The sequence below is a fragment of the Megalobrama amblycephala genome, linkage group LG20, assembly GCF_018812025.1.
Source record: "Megalobrama amblycephala isolate DHTTF-2021 linkage group LG20, ASM1881202v1, whole genome shotgun sequence".
In the NCBI taxonomy this organism is placed as follows: domain Eukaryota; kingdom Metazoa; phylum Chordata; class Actinopteri; order Cypriniformes; family Xenocyprididae; genus Megalobrama; species Megalobrama amblycephala.
The window spans coordinates 4,180,666-4,202,351 of NC_063063.1; the positions used below are offsets into that span (position 1 = coordinate 4,180,666).

General features: G+C 36.0%; 1 protein-coding gene across 2 annotated transcripts in view; it reads right to left on the reverse strand.

The window, feature by feature from the left end:
- Nucleotides 1-652: 652 nt before the first annotated feature.
- Nucleotides 653-21,686, reverse strand: part of LOC125255190 (transient receptor potential cation channel subfamily M member 4-like) — a 32,707-nt gene continuing 11,673 nt past the window's right edge. The window contains exons 7-28 of one of the 2 annotated variants that reach the window (XM_048170226.1): nucleotides 19,895-19,959; nucleotides 19,578-19,811; nucleotides 19,381-19,483; nucleotides 19,114-19,235; nucleotides 17,277-17,513; nucleotides 15,526-15,627; nucleotides 15,283-15,411; nucleotides 13,611-13,740; nucleotides 13,367-13,512; nucleotides 13,145-13,257; nucleotides 12,163-12,270; nucleotides 12,017-12,066; nucleotides 11,630-11,865; nucleotides 8,679-8,794; nucleotides 7,566-7,698; nucleotides 6,662-6,836; nucleotides 6,390-6,555; nucleotides 6,111-6,292; nucleotides 5,159-5,291; nucleotides 2,192-2,264; nucleotides 2,014-2,107; nucleotides 653-1,257 (exon numbers count right to left, since the gene is read on the reverse strand). In XM_048170226.1, coding sequence (XP_048026183.1) covers nucleotides 1,226-1,257; nucleotides 2,014-2,107; nucleotides 2,192-2,264; nucleotides 5,159-5,291; nucleotides 6,111-6,292; nucleotides 6,390-6,555; nucleotides 6,662-6,836; nucleotides 7,566-7,698; nucleotides 8,679-8,794; nucleotides 11,630-11,865; nucleotides 12,017-12,066; nucleotides 12,163-12,270; nucleotides 13,145-13,257; nucleotides 13,367-13,512; nucleotides 13,611-13,740; nucleotides 15,283-15,411; nucleotides 15,526-15,627; nucleotides 17,277-17,513; nucleotides 19,114-19,235; nucleotides 19,381-19,483; nucleotides 19,578-19,811; nucleotides 19,895-19,959 — 2,879 coding nt within the window. In that variant the 3' untranslated portion in view covers nucleotides 653-1,225. Of the gene's footprint in view, nucleotides 1,261-2,013; nucleotides 2,108-2,191; nucleotides 2,265-5,158; nucleotides 5,292-6,110; nucleotides 6,293-6,389; nucleotides 6,556-6,661; nucleotides 6,837-7,565; nucleotides 7,699-8,678; nucleotides 8,795-11,629; nucleotides 11,866-12,016; nucleotides 12,067-12,162; nucleotides 12,271-13,144; nucleotides 13,258-13,366; nucleotides 13,513-13,610; nucleotides 13,741-15,282; nucleotides 15,412-15,525; nucleotides 15,628-17,276; nucleotides 17,514-19,113; nucleotides 19,236-19,380; nucleotides 19,484-19,577; nucleotides 19,812-19,894; nucleotides 19,960-21,686 lie in introns of both variants that reach the window. The other variant, XM_048170225.1, reaches the window with a different exon arrangement.

Below are 21,686 nucleotides of genomic sequence, written 5' to 3' on the forward strand. Positions count from 1 at the left end.
CGACTTCTGAAAGCTTATTACATTGCCATTTTCTACATTATATTTCAAATTGAATATTGCAACACTTAAGCTTCCATACTTGAGAGACCTCTCGAGCCGTCTTAAATAACTGGGAGAGTAAGAGTGATTCTTAGCTTTAAGAAATTTGGTAACTTGCTTTTATACTTGAATTTAAATTTTGTGAATTCTCAGTACTTAAGACTAAGATGGCACTTTGAGAAACTTGATAAATACAGGCCCAGTTTTATAATGTAGACATTTTTAATTACACATATGCATAAAAAAAGTAGAAATATTGTTTCTTATTGGCCTGATTCGCCAAATCATACATAAAACAAAACAAGCCCTGCAAAAAAGAACTCATGTTAAATACAGACACTTTTAATAGCAAGAATGAAAAGATAATTAATAACTCTTAATAAAATGCATCACAAAATGTAATGATGTAAATATCCCCCCCAAAAAAACATGTAAAGTCCAAGCACATCGTTACAGCATGCAGTGACATTTGATCTTATGAAAAAGTGAAACCGTAAACATTCACTTTACGTTTTTAATGTTTTTAATGTTTTATGTTTTTAAAGATGTTTGTTTGTTTTGTCAAATCATATAGCAATATTTTTGACAAAATATTTTGTCAAACAAAACAAAAAAACCCTTCTGAACATTAGGCTTATTTGATGTACTGTGACATTACATAATAAATGTTTTTTGTTCAAAACCAATAAAGAAAAACATGTTGTATGTAGAAGTTATAAAATGTTTTGTTTGTTCCCACTGCAGCTTTTAAGCCATGTCGCTTTCTTCTAAATAATGTTATAGCTCTATAAAATCTGATTCTATGAATACAATCATCTTGACCTTTAAAAAAATAACTAGATTTACTGACCATAAAACTATCATTTGATCAATCTATGAATCTAACATGACATAAGAGACCTTTCAGTGTACAGTAAGTTCAGGACATTCTGTGCCCTGTTCTCTTACTCCACTCATTCCCACAATCACATGGAAAACGAGGACAGGTCATTTGGGAGTACTAAAGTCAAAAGAGCAGGATGAACCTTGAAAAGGCCAGGATGACCCATTTAAAATTGGAAACCAGAACAATAAGGGTTTTTTGACAAGTCATCGCCCCTCCTTTCACTGGCTTCTACTGCTGGTTCTTGCTGTATGTGTCCATGAGAGTGAGAGTCAGAAGACGAATACAGAAGAGAAGGCTCTTTCATTTCTCACGGTCAAGGGAGGCTGAAACAACTACTGTTGAAAAAAAGTACATAACATCTGTACATTTTGAAAAATTGCTAAAATGTCATGCAATGGCAAATACATCCACTAAAGCTAAGGTTCTCAACTGATTTGATTAGACGCCAAAAACACATCCGTCATTTTAAAAGCTAACAAATGTATTTATGATGCTATCCTGACTATGCAATATTAGTTACAGTTGGCATTTGAGAGATGCATATTAGTATTCAAACTTTTTATAACTTTAATTAAAAAAAATATTATTATAGTAATTTACAAAAGTAATATTTCATTCATTTTTTATTAGAGTTAAAACTAATAATAATAACAGTTCAAATCAAAATATTATACAGTATTATAAAATATATTTGTATTATTAGTATTTACTGTGTAATATAAATATTAACATTATCACATATTTATCATTAGAGTTAAAAACTAATAACAACAGTTCAAATGGCAAACCAAATCACAGCAAAAAAAGAAGAAAAACAAATCACTAAAAATCACATTAGGAATTTAAAACAATCCAAATAAAACTCTTTGTGTACTAAAAAAAGAAAAAAGAAAAAAGAAACTTAAAATCTCTCTTAGGGTACTTAAAGTAAAGTATCTAAGTGGTTTGACTGACAAAAAAGCTTGAGAGCCCCTGATTTAAATGACCATTTATTATTTTTAACATGCTATCCTTGACTATTATTTTGGGGTTGTGACCAGTTGAGAAACACAGTTAAACTATATGTACTGCGACACAAGCAGGTGTACCTTTGCGTGTAGGTTGAGCTTTAGCGCCCTTCGCTGTACTGCTTTGAGACAGTGTGTCCATAATCCACTGAAGAGAAGATGTACAGAACTCCATCTGCATATAGAGGAGTATTCATCTTTGAACAACAGCTTGACAGTCTATACAGTGCAATAGAGACATCACATCATATGTCTTTACCTCTGCTTCTAGAGCTCGCAGCCTGCGGTCAACATCTCTGATCTCGCCAACCTGCTTGAGGACACCATCCACCCTGAAACATGCACAAAAATCAACATTACGCATTATTCTGAGGTAAAATAAGGTTTATAATCACATTTTGTCTGTTGATTTTCTTCAAGTCGTGATGAAAAAGTAGTAGCGACAGATGTTTTCTTCCATATTTTGACATACACCCGAGTGAAACGGATTATTAAAAAGGAAAAAATATAGGGCAGGGACTTCAATGAATGAGGCATTTATTTTTATTATTACACCAGTGTGCAGCATCCACTTGGATGATGCGACGGCAGCCACAGTATAACGGCGTCAGTGCGCTCACCACACACCAGCTGTAGGTGGAGAGGAGAGAGAGTGAGAGAGCCAATTCAATGGATGGGGATTATTAGAAGGGCCAATGGAGGGAATTTGGCCAGGATACTGGGGTTACACCTCTTTACGAGAAGTGCCATGGGATTTTTTTGATGACCACAGAGAGTCAGGACCTCGGTTTACCATCTCATCCGAAAAACGGTGCTTGTTACAGTACAGTGCCCCGTCACTATACTGGGGCATTAGGACCCACACAGACCACAGGGAGAGCACCTCCTGCTGGCTTCACTAACACCTCTTTCAGCTCTGTCTCCCATCCAGGTACTAACCAGGCTCAGCCCTGCCCATTCCTGGGCTACAGGGTACCATATCACCCTGGTGTGGTTCTATTCATCCGTTGTTGATTGGATATTGAGATGTGGACATGGCACTCAAAAGCAGGGGCAAAGTTTGAAAACTAAATGATTGGAGAAGTCCTGCATACATCACCAGAGAGAAATCTGACAATTTCACTGGAAGGTCCAGTTATGACATTTTGCTTAAAACATTGAGGTCAAAACCTTTTTTTTAAAAAAGAAAAAAAAAGAATTAGGTGTGGTATAATAAAGGTGCAGTCATGTACTGTTGCTTGACTAAATTTTGTGGGAGAAATCCAGTCATTTCAATAGGAATACGTATGAATACATTTTAGCACCTTGTGACAGCACCTTAAAGGGGTGGTGCAATGCTATTTCATGCATTCAGACTTACACTGTTGAAGAGTTGGATTCTCATGCTAAAAATGGCCAAAGTTTCAAAATACGAGTTGGATGTATGAAGGAGTATTTCTGTGCCAAATGACTACTTTCGGTTTCGGTACAGGTTTCGGAGAGTTTTTTCTAGTATGGCCCTTTATCACGTAATAAAGGGCGGAATTCCTTGTATAGGCACTTCTCCCTGATAAGCATGCGCACACACATCACCCAGAACAAGAGCAAGAGCACACCCATCAACGCATTTCGTTCGGGATATGGAAGCAGAGAGATTTTTCAACAATGGCTGTGTCCCAATTCAGGGGCTGCACCCTTTGAAGGCTGCATACATCATCGAGGCAGTCTCATTTAAGAAAAATAACCGTTAGATTGCAACGTAAGAAAGAAATGACAGTATTTTACACCTCACAATGAATATCAGTCAATTTTATTACAGTTACTTTTCTTAAATATAACATCCTTGATGAAGTATTCAGCCTTCAAATGCAATCTCCAAAATACAAAGCCTCCGAAATGAGGTCACCAAAGTCACCAAAGGAGAGTGTTTTTGGTTGTGAGGGAAAGATTACCCTTTTCAGCTTCAGAAAGAACCCAGTGTTAAGGGAACAGAGGATGAAGTTTGTTTTTCCTGGGCAGCAACGGAGTTGTGCACGTATGTTTGTTTGTTCCCGGGATTTCGGTGACGAATGTTTTGTAAACAAGTCCCAGTTTGCCGGTGGATTTCCAGATCGCGGGCAGTGAGTAAAACTGCATCAAATGTCTGTGTTTTGATGCCAATCGGTGTGCAAGTGCATATAATGTCGACAACACAAACGCTTTTGTTCCCTTTTTATTTATAATGATGTCACAGCTAGTAGACGATCTCAACGCAGAAGCTGCGTCCTCGTGACTCTTTAGCTCGGCAGGCACGCCTCCAGGAGCTTGGCTTTTTCCGGAAAGACTCGGGTTTAGCGTATATATTTTTTTTTATAAATATGACAAAATTAAAGACTTTTCAGAGATATGAAGGATGCATTGTTTCTCTATATGTACTCAAGATTAACATGAGATTGGCAGAAACTGTGTGTAATACCCTCCCTTTAATATACACTATATTGCCAAACCTTTTGGGATGCCTGCCTTTCCATGCACATGAATTTAATGACATCCCATTCTTAATCCGTAGGGTTTAATATGGAGCTGGCCCACCCTTTGCAGCTATTACAGCTTCAACTCTTCTGGGAAGGCTTTCTAGAAAGTGTGTTTATGGGAATTTTTCACCATTCTTCTAGAAGCACATTTGTGAGGTCAGGCAGTGATGTTGGCGAGAAGGCCTGGCTCACAGTCTCCGCTCGAATTCATCCCAAAGGTGTTCTGTCGGGTTGAGGTCAGGACTCTGTGCAGGCCAGTCAAGTTCCTCCTCACCAAACTCACTCATCCATGTCTTTATGGACCTTGCTTGTGCACTGGTGCGCAGTCATGTTGGAACAGGAAGGGGCCATCCCCAAACTGTTCCCACAAAGTTAGGATCATGAAATTGTCCAAAATGTCTTGGTATGCTGTAGCATTAAGAGTTCCTTTCACTGGAACTAAGGGGCCAACATTTCTTTCACAAATGTTTGTAGAAGCAGTCTGCATGCCTAGGTGCTTGATTTTATACACCTGTGGCCATGGAAGTGATTAGAACACATTATTGGAACATTTTAAATTGTAATAATATTTCACAATATAACTTTTTTCTGTATTTTTGATGAAATCAATTCAGGCTTAATGAGCATAAGAGACTTACACATAGTTATGTTTCCAGATTTTTGACCAGTACGAACAGTGAACTTCTTTATTTCAAAAGCAGGAAAATGTTATTTTTCATGCAAGTTTGACTCACTTAGCACTTGTGCGTTTCAGCCTCTCAGAGTCGGTCCCTCTTTGTTTTTTGCCCTCCATAGCCAGGAAGTTCTCCTTCTGCAAGTTCTCCCATTTCACCAGCTTGTTAGCTTCTCTACCCTTTAATTGAATGGCTATTATAAAAGATAAATACACACAAATTTTACATATTTTTCATATTTCATCTTCAGCAAATCTCCTTTTTAAACTATATTTCTAAGGGTGTGTTCACACTTGGCACGTTCAATTTGTTTATAACGCACTCTGGTGCGATTGCTCTGTTAGCGTGGTTCAGTTGAGTAAGTGTGAACGCTGCTATGAACCCTGGTGTGCATCAAACAAGCAGACTGAGACCCCTGAAAAGGTCTCAGTTCAATTCCAAATGAACTCTGTTGCAATTTGACTGAAATATATACGCAACACAGATCAAAGATATCTAAACAAACTAGGGCTGCCCTACCCCCTAATTTTGAACTAATCGTTAGTTGACTAGAAGAGGCTTAGTCGACCAAAAATTCGATTAGTTGGTTAGTCACAGAAAAAAAAAGAAAAAAAAACTTGAGGCGAAGTCACACAGTCTGTGGGCTGAGGGACGAATTGTTAATAGTGGGTCCTTGTGGTAATTACAGTACGTTGGGCAGGAAATCCAAACATTCGCCTATCATCCATCGACCTCATAGTCACAATGTTGCCCATCACAGTTCAGTACAGGCCTCAGAACCATACCTTCTTGCAGCAGATCTTTGTTTGTGTGTGATGGAGGAATTCCTGGTGTTCTTTTGATGCAAAATATGTGTCGTTTTGACATATAAAGACATTTTGTTTTGTTTTGTATCTTTAGGTTCGGTTTTAAAAATGAGAGCGGACCAGGACTAATTGGTCTGGACCAAAGGAACCAAGATAACCGAAGTGAGAACACACCCAAATTTACTAAAATGTTTACTATAATTTACCAAAATGATGGATTTTGGTGGATGGCACTTTGCGGAAGTTTCTTTTGATAAAGAGGTTGATGTGGGATAGGATGATGAAGGGTGGAGCGAGATTTGGACGAGAATGATACTCTACTATTAGATTATATCGCTGAAACTTCCAGTATGTGTCACTGCGCTCCTGAACCTTAGAGAAGGTATAGCTGCACAAACAGACACAAGGAGAAGAGAAATACATGGATGGATGGATCATTTGATGGCTACAAACACCAGATGGATGGATGAACAGAAAAAGAATACCTGAATGTGGCAATGAGCAGGTTGACAAGTAGGATGTTGGTGACCAGTAGGAAGATGACCAGCAAAATGACCACAAGCCAGTTGTGGCTGGTGTCTCTACATGGCTCTTTCCCTTCATTAATCAATGTCAGATTATCTGTGCAGTCCCGATCCCAATACTTGCCAGCTTAACACACACACACAAATATACAATATAGTCAGTGGATGCTAAAAAAAAAACTTGCAAAATATTATTAATTGTCAAGTGAAGCCTAAATCAGAAGTGAGTTTACTGTCAATTTCTTCCACCGGAATCTGTCCAAATATATGCAAATATGGTCTGTACAATACTCGTCGAAACGCTCTATTAGGGCTTGGATCGTACGTATATAGCAGCGCTTGATTGGCCACTCCATACGCGCTCAGCCACACCGCCAGAAAGAATAAGAAGAAGAACGCATCCTTTATCTGTGGTTCAAAAACATTCATGGATAATAGAAAGAGGCGTGATTTAGTAGATATAATGGTCTCCAGTATTTTTCAAGTATTGAAATGTTTTATTTTATTTATTTACTATGGTCAACACACAATGGGATTTTAGTTTCTAAAGAAGTCCTTTATTTATTGAACAGAATTAATGATCAATGAACCCATTCTCAGGTTCAAACCAAATCAAACTCTATTGATAGCATCTCTGACATGATGTCAATTACCACAGAACATAATTTCAATTTGTCCCTCAATTCCTAATATCAAACAAAAATCTTTATATTAAGGTACACATATTCACCATTAAAGGGAGTTCACCCATAAATGAAAATTCTGTCATCATTTACTCACCCTCAAGTTGTTCCAAACCTCTGTGAATTTCTTTCTTATTACCATGTATTTTTTTTTTTCCATTCTGTGGAAGTCAATGGCTGCCATCAACGGTTTGGTTACCAACATTCTTCAAAGTTCAAAATCTTCTTTTGTGTTCAGCAGAAGAAAGAAATTCACAAAGGTTTGGAACAACTTGAGAGTGAGTAAATAATGACATTTTCATCTTTGTAATCTACAGTATATAATAAAAAATATTATAAAAGTCTAAATCATCTTTCTACTTCTCAAGGCAGAACCAATGTTTGAGGGAGGGTTTGAATTAAAATCTTAATTTGCACTGAACCTAGAACTATGACATTATTCTGTTTATCTCACCATTTTGCCAAGTATGATGATTTTTGGACCCAGCTGTCTGTGAATGGCGAAAATGTGAATGAGTCGGAGTGTGAAGACCATGTAGTCCATACACAGTATACCACGTCCCATGTTGTACGACCAACTGAACATCCTGAGACAGACACAAAGGCACATATATATATACAGATTATGACACAAAAATGTAGTAGAATGCTGACAGGTATGATGAATATTTAGTAAATGATAGTGGCTAAGTTGTGACACCTCAGCTTGTTACGAGCCTGCAATACTTGAAAACTAAGGATGAAACGATACCCTCATGTCACGATTTGATACATATCATGATACTGAACTCACGATATGATATTACTGTGATACTACAAGACATATGGTAACAGGTTACCAAAAAAATGAACTTGCTAAATGCTAAATTTGCATTGGGAGTGGAAATGAACAGGCTTGGACTTGGTGCTGATAACCCAAAGAACAGGACAATGGTGACACCAGAGTAAAAACATTCATGATCTGAAGCTGAATATATAGACATTTTTTAGACAAATATGCTTGCACTCTATCACTGACTAGATATATTTAAAATAATGTAGGTAGGCCACTTTTTATTGGTAACAAGACATTTGCCATTATCAGGACCCACAAATATTTCCCGACTGCATTATTATACATTATATTCAACATTATACTATATAGTAGTTTAATGTAGTCCTGACACGAAAACTTTGTAAACTTGAATTTTTTCCCCTCACACAGTAATTTTCATTTTGGGTGAATTACACACAATACATATTGTCACTATCCACGATACGTATTGTTGCATTTTTGTATCGCGATATATTGTGACATGATATATTGTTACATCCCTAGAAAACACTTGAAAAGATGAAGTAAAAACTGTAATATTGTGAAATTGTACTGAACTGAAACTGAAAATAACCACTATTTTAACATTTTCAGCATCATTACTCCAGTCTTCAGTGTCACATGATTCTTCAGAAATCATTCTAATATGCTGATTTGCTGCTCAAGAAACATTTCTTATTATTAGCAATGTTAAAAACAGTTTTTGCTGCTTAATATTTTGTAGAAACTTGCACAACTGTCAAGGACCATTACCTGCAGCACAAACCAGCAATGAAGAGGGAGATGGCAAGAACATCAAACTTATTCCACATATCCTGAGCATACACCATCAACCTCTGAGCAAATGTCTTACTGCCCACAATAAATGTCTGGGAATGAGAGACAGCAAAAAGTGGAATAAATGGATGGATTAATCATTATACCACACAGGAAAAAAGATATAAGAAAGAGTTTAACTAACTGATTTAGTTACGTTTTATGGAAAGTAATGCATTAAGTTATTTTTAAATTACATTTTCTCACCTGGGCTGGGCTTGCTTGTTTGTTTTTAAATAATAATAAAAAAAAAAAGTTGTATTTTTGTTAAATATAAAAGGCCCTTTCACACCAGAAATAAAATGTAATATATCCGCTGTAGCGCAATGCGGAGCAGGAAGAGCAAAGCACCAGCATAAGCCAGAGAACAAAACAACAGAGAAAACAAACTTTGGACAATGTTTTCAAAAGTTATAAGCATTTTTGCAAAAATACTTATATCTCTGGAACACTAGCTGGCGCTGTGTTCAAACTTCTCAGGTACATTCAGGACATACTAGTGATGGGAAGTTCGGATCATTTTACCGACTCGGACTTTTGAGTCTCGTTCAACAAAATGAACGAATCTTTTTTCGAGTCATTTCGTTCATTTCGTTCATTTTAGCAAAATGTAATTAAAATGTTATGTGTTACTTCCCCAACACATCTACTACTTATGCAAACGCTGATCCCACTACAAACAATACAAAACTACAATGCTATAAGATTCAGAAATGATTAATTCATTACCTGGGTCTTCAGTTTATGACAAGCTGATTAAGCTCACCTCACCTCTTGTCTGACAAGTCTTCGGGTTTAAGTCATTCCTTAATGTCGTGACAGGCAGTCCCATGCTAAACCAATGCAGTCTGAGCCGGTAAGAGAATTGATTAGTTCATTTCATGAGTCTTTCGGGTTTTTGAGTCGTTCCTTAAACACGTGACAGACCCATAATGCATTCTGAGCCGGAAAGAGAACTGATTAGTTCATTGCATGAGTCTTTCGGGTTTTTGAGTCGTTCCTTAAACACGTGACAGACCCATACACTAAACCAATGCATTCTGAGCCGGAAAGAGAACTGATTAGTTCATTTCATGAGTCTTTCGGGTTTTTGAGTCGTTCCTTAAACACGTGACAGACCCATACACTAAGCCAATGCATTCTGAGCCGGAAAGAGAATTGATTAGTTCATTTCATGAGTCATTCGGGTTTTGAGTCGTTCCTTAATCACGTGACAGACCCATACGCTATTTCTGACATTTCTGTCACTGTTTTTGTTACTGAGGATCTGTGGTGTGTTATTATAAATAAATAAAGCCCTGTTATAAATAAAATATTGATTAATTTATCTTTTTGACTGTCTATCTGTAAATAAACACTAGGCTATATAATAATATAATAATCCAAGCCTACAATACAAAGTATTTATAGCCTAGTTTGTTCATTTTTACTCCAATTTTGAGTTTGCTGTTATAATAATTGCTTTTCCTAGGCAGACTTGACATATTGGTCTAATATATGTATAAGAAGATTGCTCAAAAAGGACATAATGACATAAATTAAAAGCAAATAACATTTTGAATTTGAATTATTAACTTCAGCTTTAACAGTTGTAACACAAACTCAAACAAAACTGGAGAGTTAACATTATTTACTAATAAATATAATGTGCTTGGGTCACACAGTATAGCGTATGGGTCTGTCACGTGATTAAGGAAGGACTCAAAAACCCGAAAGACTCATAAAAAGAACTAATCAATTCTCTTTCCGGCTCAGAATGCATTGGTAGCGTATGGGTCTGTCACGTAATTAAGGAACGACTCAAAACCCGAAAGACTCATGAAATGAACTAATCAATTGAATCATCAGGTGAACTTCTACTAGCAGTACAGAACCTGTAGAATATTGCACATGCGCGACTGAACGAATCACCCCCCGAGACGACTCGTTCTTCCCGAGTCACATTAAAGATTCGTTCAAAATGAACGAATCGTTCAAGAACGACACATCACTAGGACATACTGATGATTTACCCTACCAAATTTACCCTACCAATTTTTTTTTTATTTTGCCGATATGTCTAATGGTTTTAAATATATTGCAATTTATGACAAATTTCCATTGATAGGGCTACCATAGACTCCCATTCTGATAATAATAAGAAAAATAACAATTACAATAGGGGCTACAGCCCCTTCGGGGCCCCTAATAAGCCTCAGGTTGAAGGAAATGCAAATTCACACCAGTAGATTAGAGAGCGCAGTTCAAACAAACCTTTCAGCGTTGCTACCATTCTGGATTGCAGAGGAATAGGATTGCAAAAAACAAACAAATATGCGAAACACATGTGATATTTAACTAAAGTCTTTTTTGCTGATTCGTATGGTTGAATTGGATCATTGAAGGTCAGCAACAAACACATTGGTTCATAGTGTGATTAGTGTGATCAAGTGAGATTAAATACATATTAAAGTATATTTTAAAAGTAACGTTTAATTATTGCAGGTTTGTGTTATATTCTGAGTTTGCATTTCCGTTTTTTTCGTTTTGAGGAATACTGTATGTTTTGTGCAAATGAGATGAGTAAATGCACGCTCACATTTAGTCTAGAACTACAATAACATGTTCTACAGAACTCTAGAACTATAATATCATGTTTACACGCACATGTATCTGCACTTAATCCTGATTTCTCTCAACATGGGGGCAAGGGAGGTGTCAGTCAATAAATGGGAAAATAGTATTTGAAAAAATAACTGTTGTAAATTTAAAAGTAACGCATTACTTTACTAGTTACCTGAAAAAAGTAATCTGATTACATAACTCACGTTAGCTGTAATGCATTACCCTCAACACTGATCACTTTGAAGCTGATTGTTTACAAGTGAAGAACCAGTGTTGCCACTCACCTCTCGAATCTCCTCACACACGATAGTGAAAACCCAGAAATACAGCACATACTCGGAAGGGGCAGGGCCATCAGGAGGCGGCGGTTTGAAGTCAACCAATAGCACGTAGGCGTACAGAAACAGGAAGAGGAAGTACATCAGAACGTTGCCGATAAACGAAGTGACAGGAGCGTACCAGAACTGCCTCCAGCGGGACAACAGAAAGGGCTGCTTAGGTTTGCCATATACAGGAGTACCTGTTACAGGAAGAAAGAAACAGGGAAAGACAATAAGGGCAACACATTTCAGTCAACCTCATCAAATCAAAAGACCAAAAAAGATAATTAATGAACAAATTTCTGTGTAAATTGTTCATAAACCCATGGGTTTCCAAATGCACAGTCAAACCTTTTGTTGGTCGTCTGATATTATTTGAGACATCTCGCTCGGCTTCACTGCTGAATATTATAAGAAGATCACAGATAAAGGCATGTTTGTCTACAGATATCTTATATTTACTGTATACATGATGTATTAAATGAAACCTAATTTACTGCTGTTTGATGTCATTGAAGGAGAAGACAGTCTCTCCATAGTTGCAGTCTGTTGCTGAGGGTGGAGGTGCCATCAGTGATTTCTCCCTTTCTGTGATTTCCTCGTTCCTGCAAGAAAGAAAGAACTTTGTCATTCCTACTATGCATTTATGCTATATAATATATAATGTGCATAATGTTAAACACAGCTTGTAAAAATGGAAACATTGATAATTCACTATTAGTTACTTTTCCAGGACATTTTCAAGACATTAAAGACAATAAAGACATTTTCCAGGTGTAAATCTTTTCTCTAATCAAAATGTATCAAACAAAACATTTACTTAGGAGTGTTGTACAGTACCGGTCAAAAGTCTGGAATCATTACAATTTTTCAATGATTTTGATTTTCGTCTGCTCACCAAGGCTGCAAAAATGCAGTAAAAGCAGTAATTTTACGAAATATTATTACAAATTAAAATAATAATTATCCTGTAATTTATCCTGTAATCATTACTCCAGTCTTCAGTGTCACATGATCCTTCAGAAATCATTCTAATATGTTGATTTGATGCTCAGGTAAAATTTATTTATTATTATTATCAATGTTGAAAACAGTTGTGCTGCTTGACATTTTTGTATTTTAAATTTTTTTTTTATGAATAGAAAATTAAATGAACAGCATTTATTTTCATTTATTAAATGTATTAAAGCATTTATTAAATAGAAAACTTCATTATAATTATCATCACTGTCACTTCTGAAACAAATGCAGCCTTATTGAGCATAAGACAGTTCTTTCAAAAACATAAAAACATTGTAATGTTTCCAAACTTTTGACAGGTACTGCAATTATAAAGTTGCAGTTGTATTTTTATTAAGTAACATTAACAAAGATTAATAAATACTATAACAAATGTAATGATCACTGTTAATGTTAGTTCATGAATTAACTAACGTTAACTAAAGTGTTACCAGAAATTTGTAAGGCTGAAGTACTGACCTGAATTTGATGAGGTTGGTGTAGCAGAGAGGAGGAATGATCAAAGTCAGCGTCAGTTTCCAGAGCTCAGTTCCTCTTTCCATGTCACCCCACCAGATCTGAGACAGAAGCGACTTAAAAAAAAAAAAAAAAAAAAAAAAAAAAAAAAACACACTAACCTTATTTAAAAAATAAATAAATAAATAAAAATCTTATTATTAACTTTTGTGCATGTTAACAGACCTGTACTCCATCATGGCTGAAGAAAACACGGGCGTCAGCAGCCATGGCCATCTTCAGACAGGTGGCATCACCCCACATATTAGACTTGCGAATCAGTAGCTTATAGGAATCACTTGCTTTGGTTTGGTAGCACATGCTAAACACATCTGTCAAAAAAATACAAGGAAGAAAATGCAGGATTAAAACTTTCTTTTATCACTGGGTTTATAAGATGCCAAAAACCAAATACTTTCAAGCATCACACCGTGAGCCATATTCTCCAACTTCATGGCCATCTCCTTAATGGAAATCTTGGCCTCCGACTCAATCCCCTGTTTAGACAGCTCCCTCAACAGTTTACATCCTCCCAGAGCTGTCAGAACCGACTCGCCGCACTGAGAGAGAAGATAAATAAGTAAAATTCATCTAAATTGGTCATTTTAAATGCTAAAAGTGAATTTAGGCATCACAACATTATAAATATACAAATAAATTTGTATTGAGCTTTTCTCAAAACATAGTTTCAAAGCATTACAGAAAATCATGATGTTGATGTTTATAATATCTTAATATCTTCATGCCTTATAGTTGCATAAAGCAATGATATGGCAATAGAATTTTGGGACAATACCAGCAATCAAGCAATTACTATTTGCTATATAGTATCGCCGTAGTAGGTAAACAGATAAAGTTGGACATACTTTTATATTCAACTATATATAAAGAGCTGGCCTGGGCGATAATATATTTACATTTTATGATAATAAAAGTCAAGCAGTTGAGATTTGCTATATATTATCAATTGCTTTATGTGAGTGTACTGTATATATGCAGGTAAAGTTAGATATCCTACTTTAAATAAACTATTTGCAGAACTGTGTGATAATGCAATTTGCGACATTATAAACAATCACAAAGCCGAGAGGTACAGTATAAAAGGTATATATTCAGTGTAGGTGTGTATATTTTGATGCATTAAGAGCCGGGCGGTGAAATTGTAAAAAGGTAAATTGTACTTAATTTTTCTTCCGGGAAACATTTAAGTATCTTCTGTTGCTTCCGAAGGGAAGTACTAAATGAAAAACAATGATATTTAAACAAAATAAGAAAAATTGTGACATCATCTTCCTGTTCAAAAGTGTTTACCCCCGACTCTTAATGCGTCGTGTTTCCTTCTGGAGCATCAGTGAATGTTTGAATCTTTTTTAATAGTTGTGTTTGAGTCCCTCAGTTGTCCTCGGTGTGAAAAGACAGATCTCAAAATCATTCAGTCACTGCTGGACTCAAATATGCAAAAAATGCTTGAAAACTGAAGAATCTGCAGGACCTGGAGGATTTTTCTGAAGAACAGAGCTCAGTTTAACTGCTCAGGACAAACAAGGGACTCATGAACAACCAGTCGTAGATCATCAGGTAACCACACACAGTATTGAGAATCAATGGTTCACATACTTATGAATGGGGTTATTTTAATAAATTCAGCTATTTTTTTTTTTGTCTTGTGAACTAAATGTAAACTTCTTTTATGTAAAATATCTTACTCAGGACAGTACTAAATAAAAAACTAACATGCACTTTGTAAGATCTCTCTTATTTTATTAAAATTATTCACATTTTCACAGATTCTGCAAGTGGTTCACATACTTTTTCTTGCAAAAAGTTCTGTCTGGTTCTCGAAATCAGCCGTGCTGATATAAAGCCATATCGCACGGCAACTCAAGTGATATTGCTCATATTAGTTAATGGGTGAATATTAACTAAGTGAGTGTTGAAAGAGAGCACATGTAATCTAAATATAAAAATAGGGGAAATGAGTATGAACAATTAAATACCCAATATGATTAATAAAGAAAAACATAAAATCTCTGAAATTGTTCCATAAATGATACATTGTGCATCCCTACAACTATGACAATAACTCATCAGAAGCATGTTACCATTTCCCAGCAGAAGATGGCCATCTCACTGTGGTTCTGCAGCACTGCCCAGATGAAGAGACATAACCACGGGTGCTTACACAAGTTCTTCCGATAGCTACATTCCCCCTGCAGGACCTGGCATGCTTTCTGTAGGGTGGAATTTAAAAACATTTAATATTTGGGGACTGAGCAGACAAGGAAGAATGGGAAAAATTAATAGACAGAACTAAATTCTAAGCTACTAGTTACTAAGTCTGGTACCTTAAAAGCTTTTCTTTTGGTTAAATTTGCATCCACATCGAGTACAGACTTGTAGAAAGGCTGGCATACCTCCCCTAACAGATTCTCCAGCAGTTGGGACACCTTGGGATGAGAAATCAGTGAAATTTACAACAGTGTATATTTATAGTTTTCAGTCACATGATTGGCAGGCAAAACATCTATAGAACTGCAGCACAGGCCGCTCGATTTTGCATTGGTTTCAATCCACAAATATTTAGTATATTTAGTAAACACAAATATTAATAACATCTCAAAAGAAGAAAAACAAAGGAATGTGAAAAAACTGCAAGTTTTGGGCACTTGGATCCATATACAACCATCTCATCACAGTATTTACTTAAAAAAAACAGTCGGACAGTCTAAAATGCTTAATGTACTAAGACAGTGATTTTAAAAGATCAAATTCAGTATACATCTTATTGATGATGCATTAGAATAAGAATATAAGCCCAGAATATGAACAATAAATTTCATGTTATGCATTTTCTTTATAATAGTTTCACTCTTGGCAAAATTTGGTCCTTGTGGGATTACAAATTTAAGAATCTGTTTAAAATCTGCGGATCCTACGTCCTGACATAACATCACATGAAATACTAAGGTGAAGTACATTGTATTTAGCATTTTAAGGTTAAAATGATATCAGATGAATGATTCTGATAAGCAAAGTTTCCAGCAAAAGTTTTCTGCTTTATTCTTTATTATATGTCTAATGAGTCAGATTACTGAGATTCTCACCTTTTATTTTTAATGGCTCTTGGAGCCCCTGTCCCATTTATTGAATAGTTATGCTGATTGGATTAGGACTTGCGACACTGTGGAATCTGGGACGGGTTCCTATACCTGGATATTTCATTTTTTTCGATGCTTTGTTTAAGGTCATCAGCCAAGCACTGCCCCCTAAAATGTATATAAACTACAATGTACACTGCCTTACACTGCCAATGTACACTTGATGACTGCAGCTACCAACAGCACATGTTCTCAGTAAAGAATTTGCTGAAGATACATCCAAGTCTCCTGGTCTTCGCTTCTGAGATTTCCAACATCCTCCAGTATCACGGTCTTAAAGGAATAGCTGACTCAAAAATGAAAATTCTGTTATCATTTACTCACCCTGAAGTTGTTCCAAACCTGTAGGAGTTTCTTTCTTCTGTTGAACACAAAAGAAGGTATTTTGAAGAATGTCGGTAACCAAACAGTCGCTGGGCCTCACTGACTTCAATAATACTATGGAAGCCATTGGGGGCCCTTTAACTGTTTGGTTACCCATGTGTTCAGTGGAAGAAAAACTCACGCAGGTTTGGAACAACTTGAGGGTGAGTAAATGACGACAGAATTTTTGGGTGAAATATCCCATTAATGTATTAAGCCACATTTTCTTTATAATGGTTTTCAATGGGAAAATGCTTAACATGTTAGTTAGTGCTTTGCGTTCATATTCTGGGCTCATGTGCTTGCCTGTAGTTTTTGTACTAAAACAGCAATATTTAAAAGACCAAAATTCAGTATATACCTTATTGATTAAACATATAGTAACTATATGTTTTATCAATAAGGTATATACTGAATTTTGGTCTTTTAATATTGCTGTTTTAGTACAAAAGTACAATACTGGTAAGAATAGCTGGCAAGGGAAATCCTTGTTATGCTCTCCAGTGGGTGTTCTTATAGGGGTATGATAGACCAATTAATCTGCCGATATTTGACCGATAATTTCCAGATCTCACCTCATAAAGGCTAATGCGGCATTTCTTATCATTGCTGAACTCATTCTTGCGCTCATTCACGATCTGCTGCAGCAGTTTGCCGGCCTGGCAGTTGACAGAGATGGAGTCATAAAGATCCTCCAGTTGGCCGTAAGTCAGGTAGTTCAAAATGTTCAGACCGTGGTCAATGAAGAGACGCACAAACTGTGGTTTATTGCTCATCAGCACGTCAGTCATGGAATCTTTCAGATCATCGTACTGCATTTTGCAAGATAGAAATACCAGGTTAGCACAACATACCACAAAAACCATTTATTTGATCCAAAATACAGCAAAACAGTAATATTGTGAAATATTAGCCTATTACCATTTAAGATAACCTTTCTATTTTAATGTATTTTAATGTAATTTATTCCTGTAATGGCAAAGCTGAATTTTCAATACTCCAGAAAGATCCTTCAGAAATCATTCTAATATGCTGATTTTGTGCTCAAGAAACGCATATTATTATGAGAGTTGAAAACAGCTGTGCTAAATGTCTTTACTGTAACTTTTGATCAATTTAATGCATCTTTGTTTTAATTTATTTCTTAAAAAAAAAAAAAAAAAACAACTCACTGACCCCAAAGTTTTGAATTTGAACAGTAGTTTGTATAAAAATTTGGTTGTACTTTAGATTAGTGTCCAATTCTCACTATTAACCAACTATTAAAGAGTTAGTTCACCCAAAAGTGAAAATTCTGTCATTAATTACTCACCCTCATGTCGTTCCACACCCATACGACTTTCATTCATCTTCAGAAGACAAATTAAGATACACCTTATTGCCAAAAGTACTGGGACACCACTCCAAATCATTGAACCTTCAGATTAGCTCAAGAACAGTGTGTAGAAATCTTCATGGAATGGGTTTCCATGGCCGAGCAGCTGCATTCAAGCCTCACATCACCAAGTGCAATGCAAAGCATCAGATGCAGTGGTGTAAAGCACATCGCCACTGGACTATAGAGCAGTGGAGACATGCTCTCTGGAGTGACCAATCACGGTTGAGCGAATGATCCGATGAGCGAATCTGGGTTTGGCGGTTGCCAGGAGAACAGTACTTGCCTGACTGCATTGTGCATTTTTTTTTCTCGTTGCTTCATAACATTAAGGTTGAACCATTGTAGCCACATGAACGGTTTTCAATATGTTGTTAGTAGCTTTCTGGGCACTGAAAATCTAAGTTAACTTGCTCTTAATGCAGGCCTCATGAGCCATCGGATTTCATCAAAAATATCGTAATTAGTGTTTAGAAGATGAGCGAAAGTCTTAAGGGTGTGGAATGACATGAGGGCGAGTAATTAAAGACAGAATTTTCATTTTTGGGTGAACTAACCCTTTAACTATGACTTTTGCCTCAATAAACTTTGCTTACTTGCAAAGTTGCTTATAAATAGTTAGTATGGTAGTTATTAAGTTTAGGTATTGGGTAGGATTAAGGGATGTAGAATATGGTCATGCAGAATAAGGCATTAATAAGTGCTTTAGAAGTACTAATAAACAGCCAATATCCTAGTAATTATGCATGCTAATAAGAAACTTGTTAATAGTGAGAATTGGACCCTAAACTGAAGTGTTGTCAAAACTTTTATCCCTCCTTTAGATATTTAAAATTTTGCCATTTACATTTATGCATTTTTCAGACACTTTTATCCAAAGCAACATAAGTTATACATTTAATAAGTTCAAGCATTCCCTGGGAATCAAACCCGTGACCTTGGCGTTTTTAGTGGCATGCTGTACTGTTTAAAGTACAAGAACACTCGACAACTTTCCCTAGTTTAAAAGATAATTCATATTTCCCACAATCCTCTACCTTCCAGTCGATGTTTCCATTGAAGAGTTCACTCTTGGCAATGTCCACTCTGTTCCATGTTACAGCAAGCCTCAACTCATCAGCATAGGGATTAGTAGTGCCCGAAACCTGTTTTTTACTCGCTAACACACACAAACACACGCACAGCAAAAATGATATACAGAAAAAGATTTAAGAAATATTATACACGCCATAGGTCCGCTGTAGACCAAAGGGGTAGAAGTTAAAGAGATGTATAAACACTGTAATAAACAGTTTAAAATTTACCTTGAACAAGCACTTTAAGCATCACAGTGTCAAAATCATCTGCTCCTTCCTGTTCTGCGTCATAAATGGAGATGAGGTCTTTGTTTAGGTAGATGCTTAAAACCTTTCAGGTACCAGCCAAGAAACAAGAAAAAAAAATTAAAACAAAACTTTAGTACTTTGATGTTATATGATCGAGTAAAGAGTGTGACATTTACCTTGTCAACAAGTTTGTCCATCTCTTGCTCTGAAGGAAAGTATTTCATTATTTTCTCCGCCAATCGTTCTCTAAGTTCCATGTTGTGAGTCCCGTCCTCCTTCTCTGCTCCTCCAGTTGAGGTCATCGGTGCAGATTGCACGTTCTCCACGATGTCGCACACAAGATTGGCAAGCCCCCCCGAACCAGCCAGGACCAACCAGGGCATTGAATTCTTCAGAGAGATATCGAATGCCTGAAATGAAGAAGCATCGTAAGAGAGAACAAAGAGATGGGACCGGGGACATTTGGCATGTATTTAAACCGGAATCTGCTCACCTCCAGCATTGACGCCTCTCCAGATATCAGCATATTCAGAACAGGAATGTCAATGCTTGCACTGTCTGCACATGAGATGATGTATTTCAGCAAGTGCATAAAATTCAATTCAATTCAATTTATTGTCACTGAGCCAAAGTCCGAAGACAAAGCCAATGAAATACAGTTAATATCCAACAAGGATGCAGAATAAAATAGCAATTGTTTCACGTAGAAAAATAAAAAAATACAGTTAGATGAATACACTATATAAATAAGTCATATGAACACTGGAAGGTGTTCAACTAATGCTAAAAGCAGAGAATAAGTGCTACTAAAATATAATGTGGAATGGTAACAGTGTCTCAGGGCTGAGAGTTCAGCAGAGTCACAGCCTCATGAAAGAAACTCTTCCTGAGCCTGCTGGTACGGGACCGTATATGGCGTTATTTTACTGTCAAATGTCGAGAGCACATTATTGTGACGCGAGAGCATATCAATGTAATGCACGAGCGCAAATCTGTCCGCTCGCACGCAGATTTCCTTTGCTCTCGTGCAAACCTGGACGCGCGCGCTCAAATATACAGTGCTCTCTTATGAACTGCCTCTCCTCTCGCTCAGATATTGCGTGTGCACGCTCAAACTGTTTCCTGCGTGCTCAAACGTGTCCTGCGCGCTCAAACTGCACATGTGCGCTCACGAATCTCTCCATGCTCTTGCAGAAATTAATTTGCTTTTTGATTAAACGCTATCAAAAGTTATAAACCAATCAGAATAGACGACTGATCCATGAAAGTGCTACATGGAATCTTATTGGCTGAGAGTGAACTGCGCCTGGAATTCTTTCGACAAAGATATGTATTTTATTTCTTCACAATTTAATAATATTTATCAAATGTAACCTAGTCTAACTGCATCACATTACAGGTCAAACCCCAATTTATCTAAACAAACAAACAAACAAACAATGTTTCTTAAAGTTATTGTGGTCATACGTTTTGTGTTGAAATTTATTTAAAAAAATAGGTAACATTTTACAAAAAGGTTTTTATTTGTTAACATTAGTTAATGTATTATCTAACATGAACTAACAATATGCAATACATTACTGTAATTATTAATCTTTGTTAACGTTAAAAATACAGCTGTTTGTTGGTTGTTTACTTCACAGTGCATTTACTAATGTTAACAAATACAACATTTGATTTTAATAATGTATTAGTAAATGTTGAAATTAACATTAACAAATATTAATAAATGCTGAAGAAGAGCAATTCATTATTAGTTAATGTTAACTAATGCAGTTAAATAATGTTAACGCAACCTTATTGTAAAGTATTACCAACAAATATCTTCTGATTTAAGACCGAACAAGATCAGGGTCAAATCGTCATTCCCTTAATACTTAATGTGGAGATCACATATACCACCATAGTCAATTTCTTTTGAGGTCTGGTATAAAACATGACATACAAAAATACCTAATAATGAATTGCTCTTCTTCAGCATTTATTAATATTTGTTAATGTTAATTTCAACATTTACTAATACATTATTAAAATCAAATGTTGTATTTGTTAACATTAGTAAATGCACTGTGAAGTAAACAACCAACAAACAGCTGTATTTTTAACGTTAACAAAGATTAATAATTACAGTAATGTATTGCATATTGTTAGTTCATGTTAGATAATACATTAACTAATGTTAACAAATAAAAACCTTTTTGTAAAATGTTACCTATTTTTTTAAATAAATTTCAACACAAAACGTATGACCACAATAACTTTAAGAAACATTGTTTGTTTGTTTG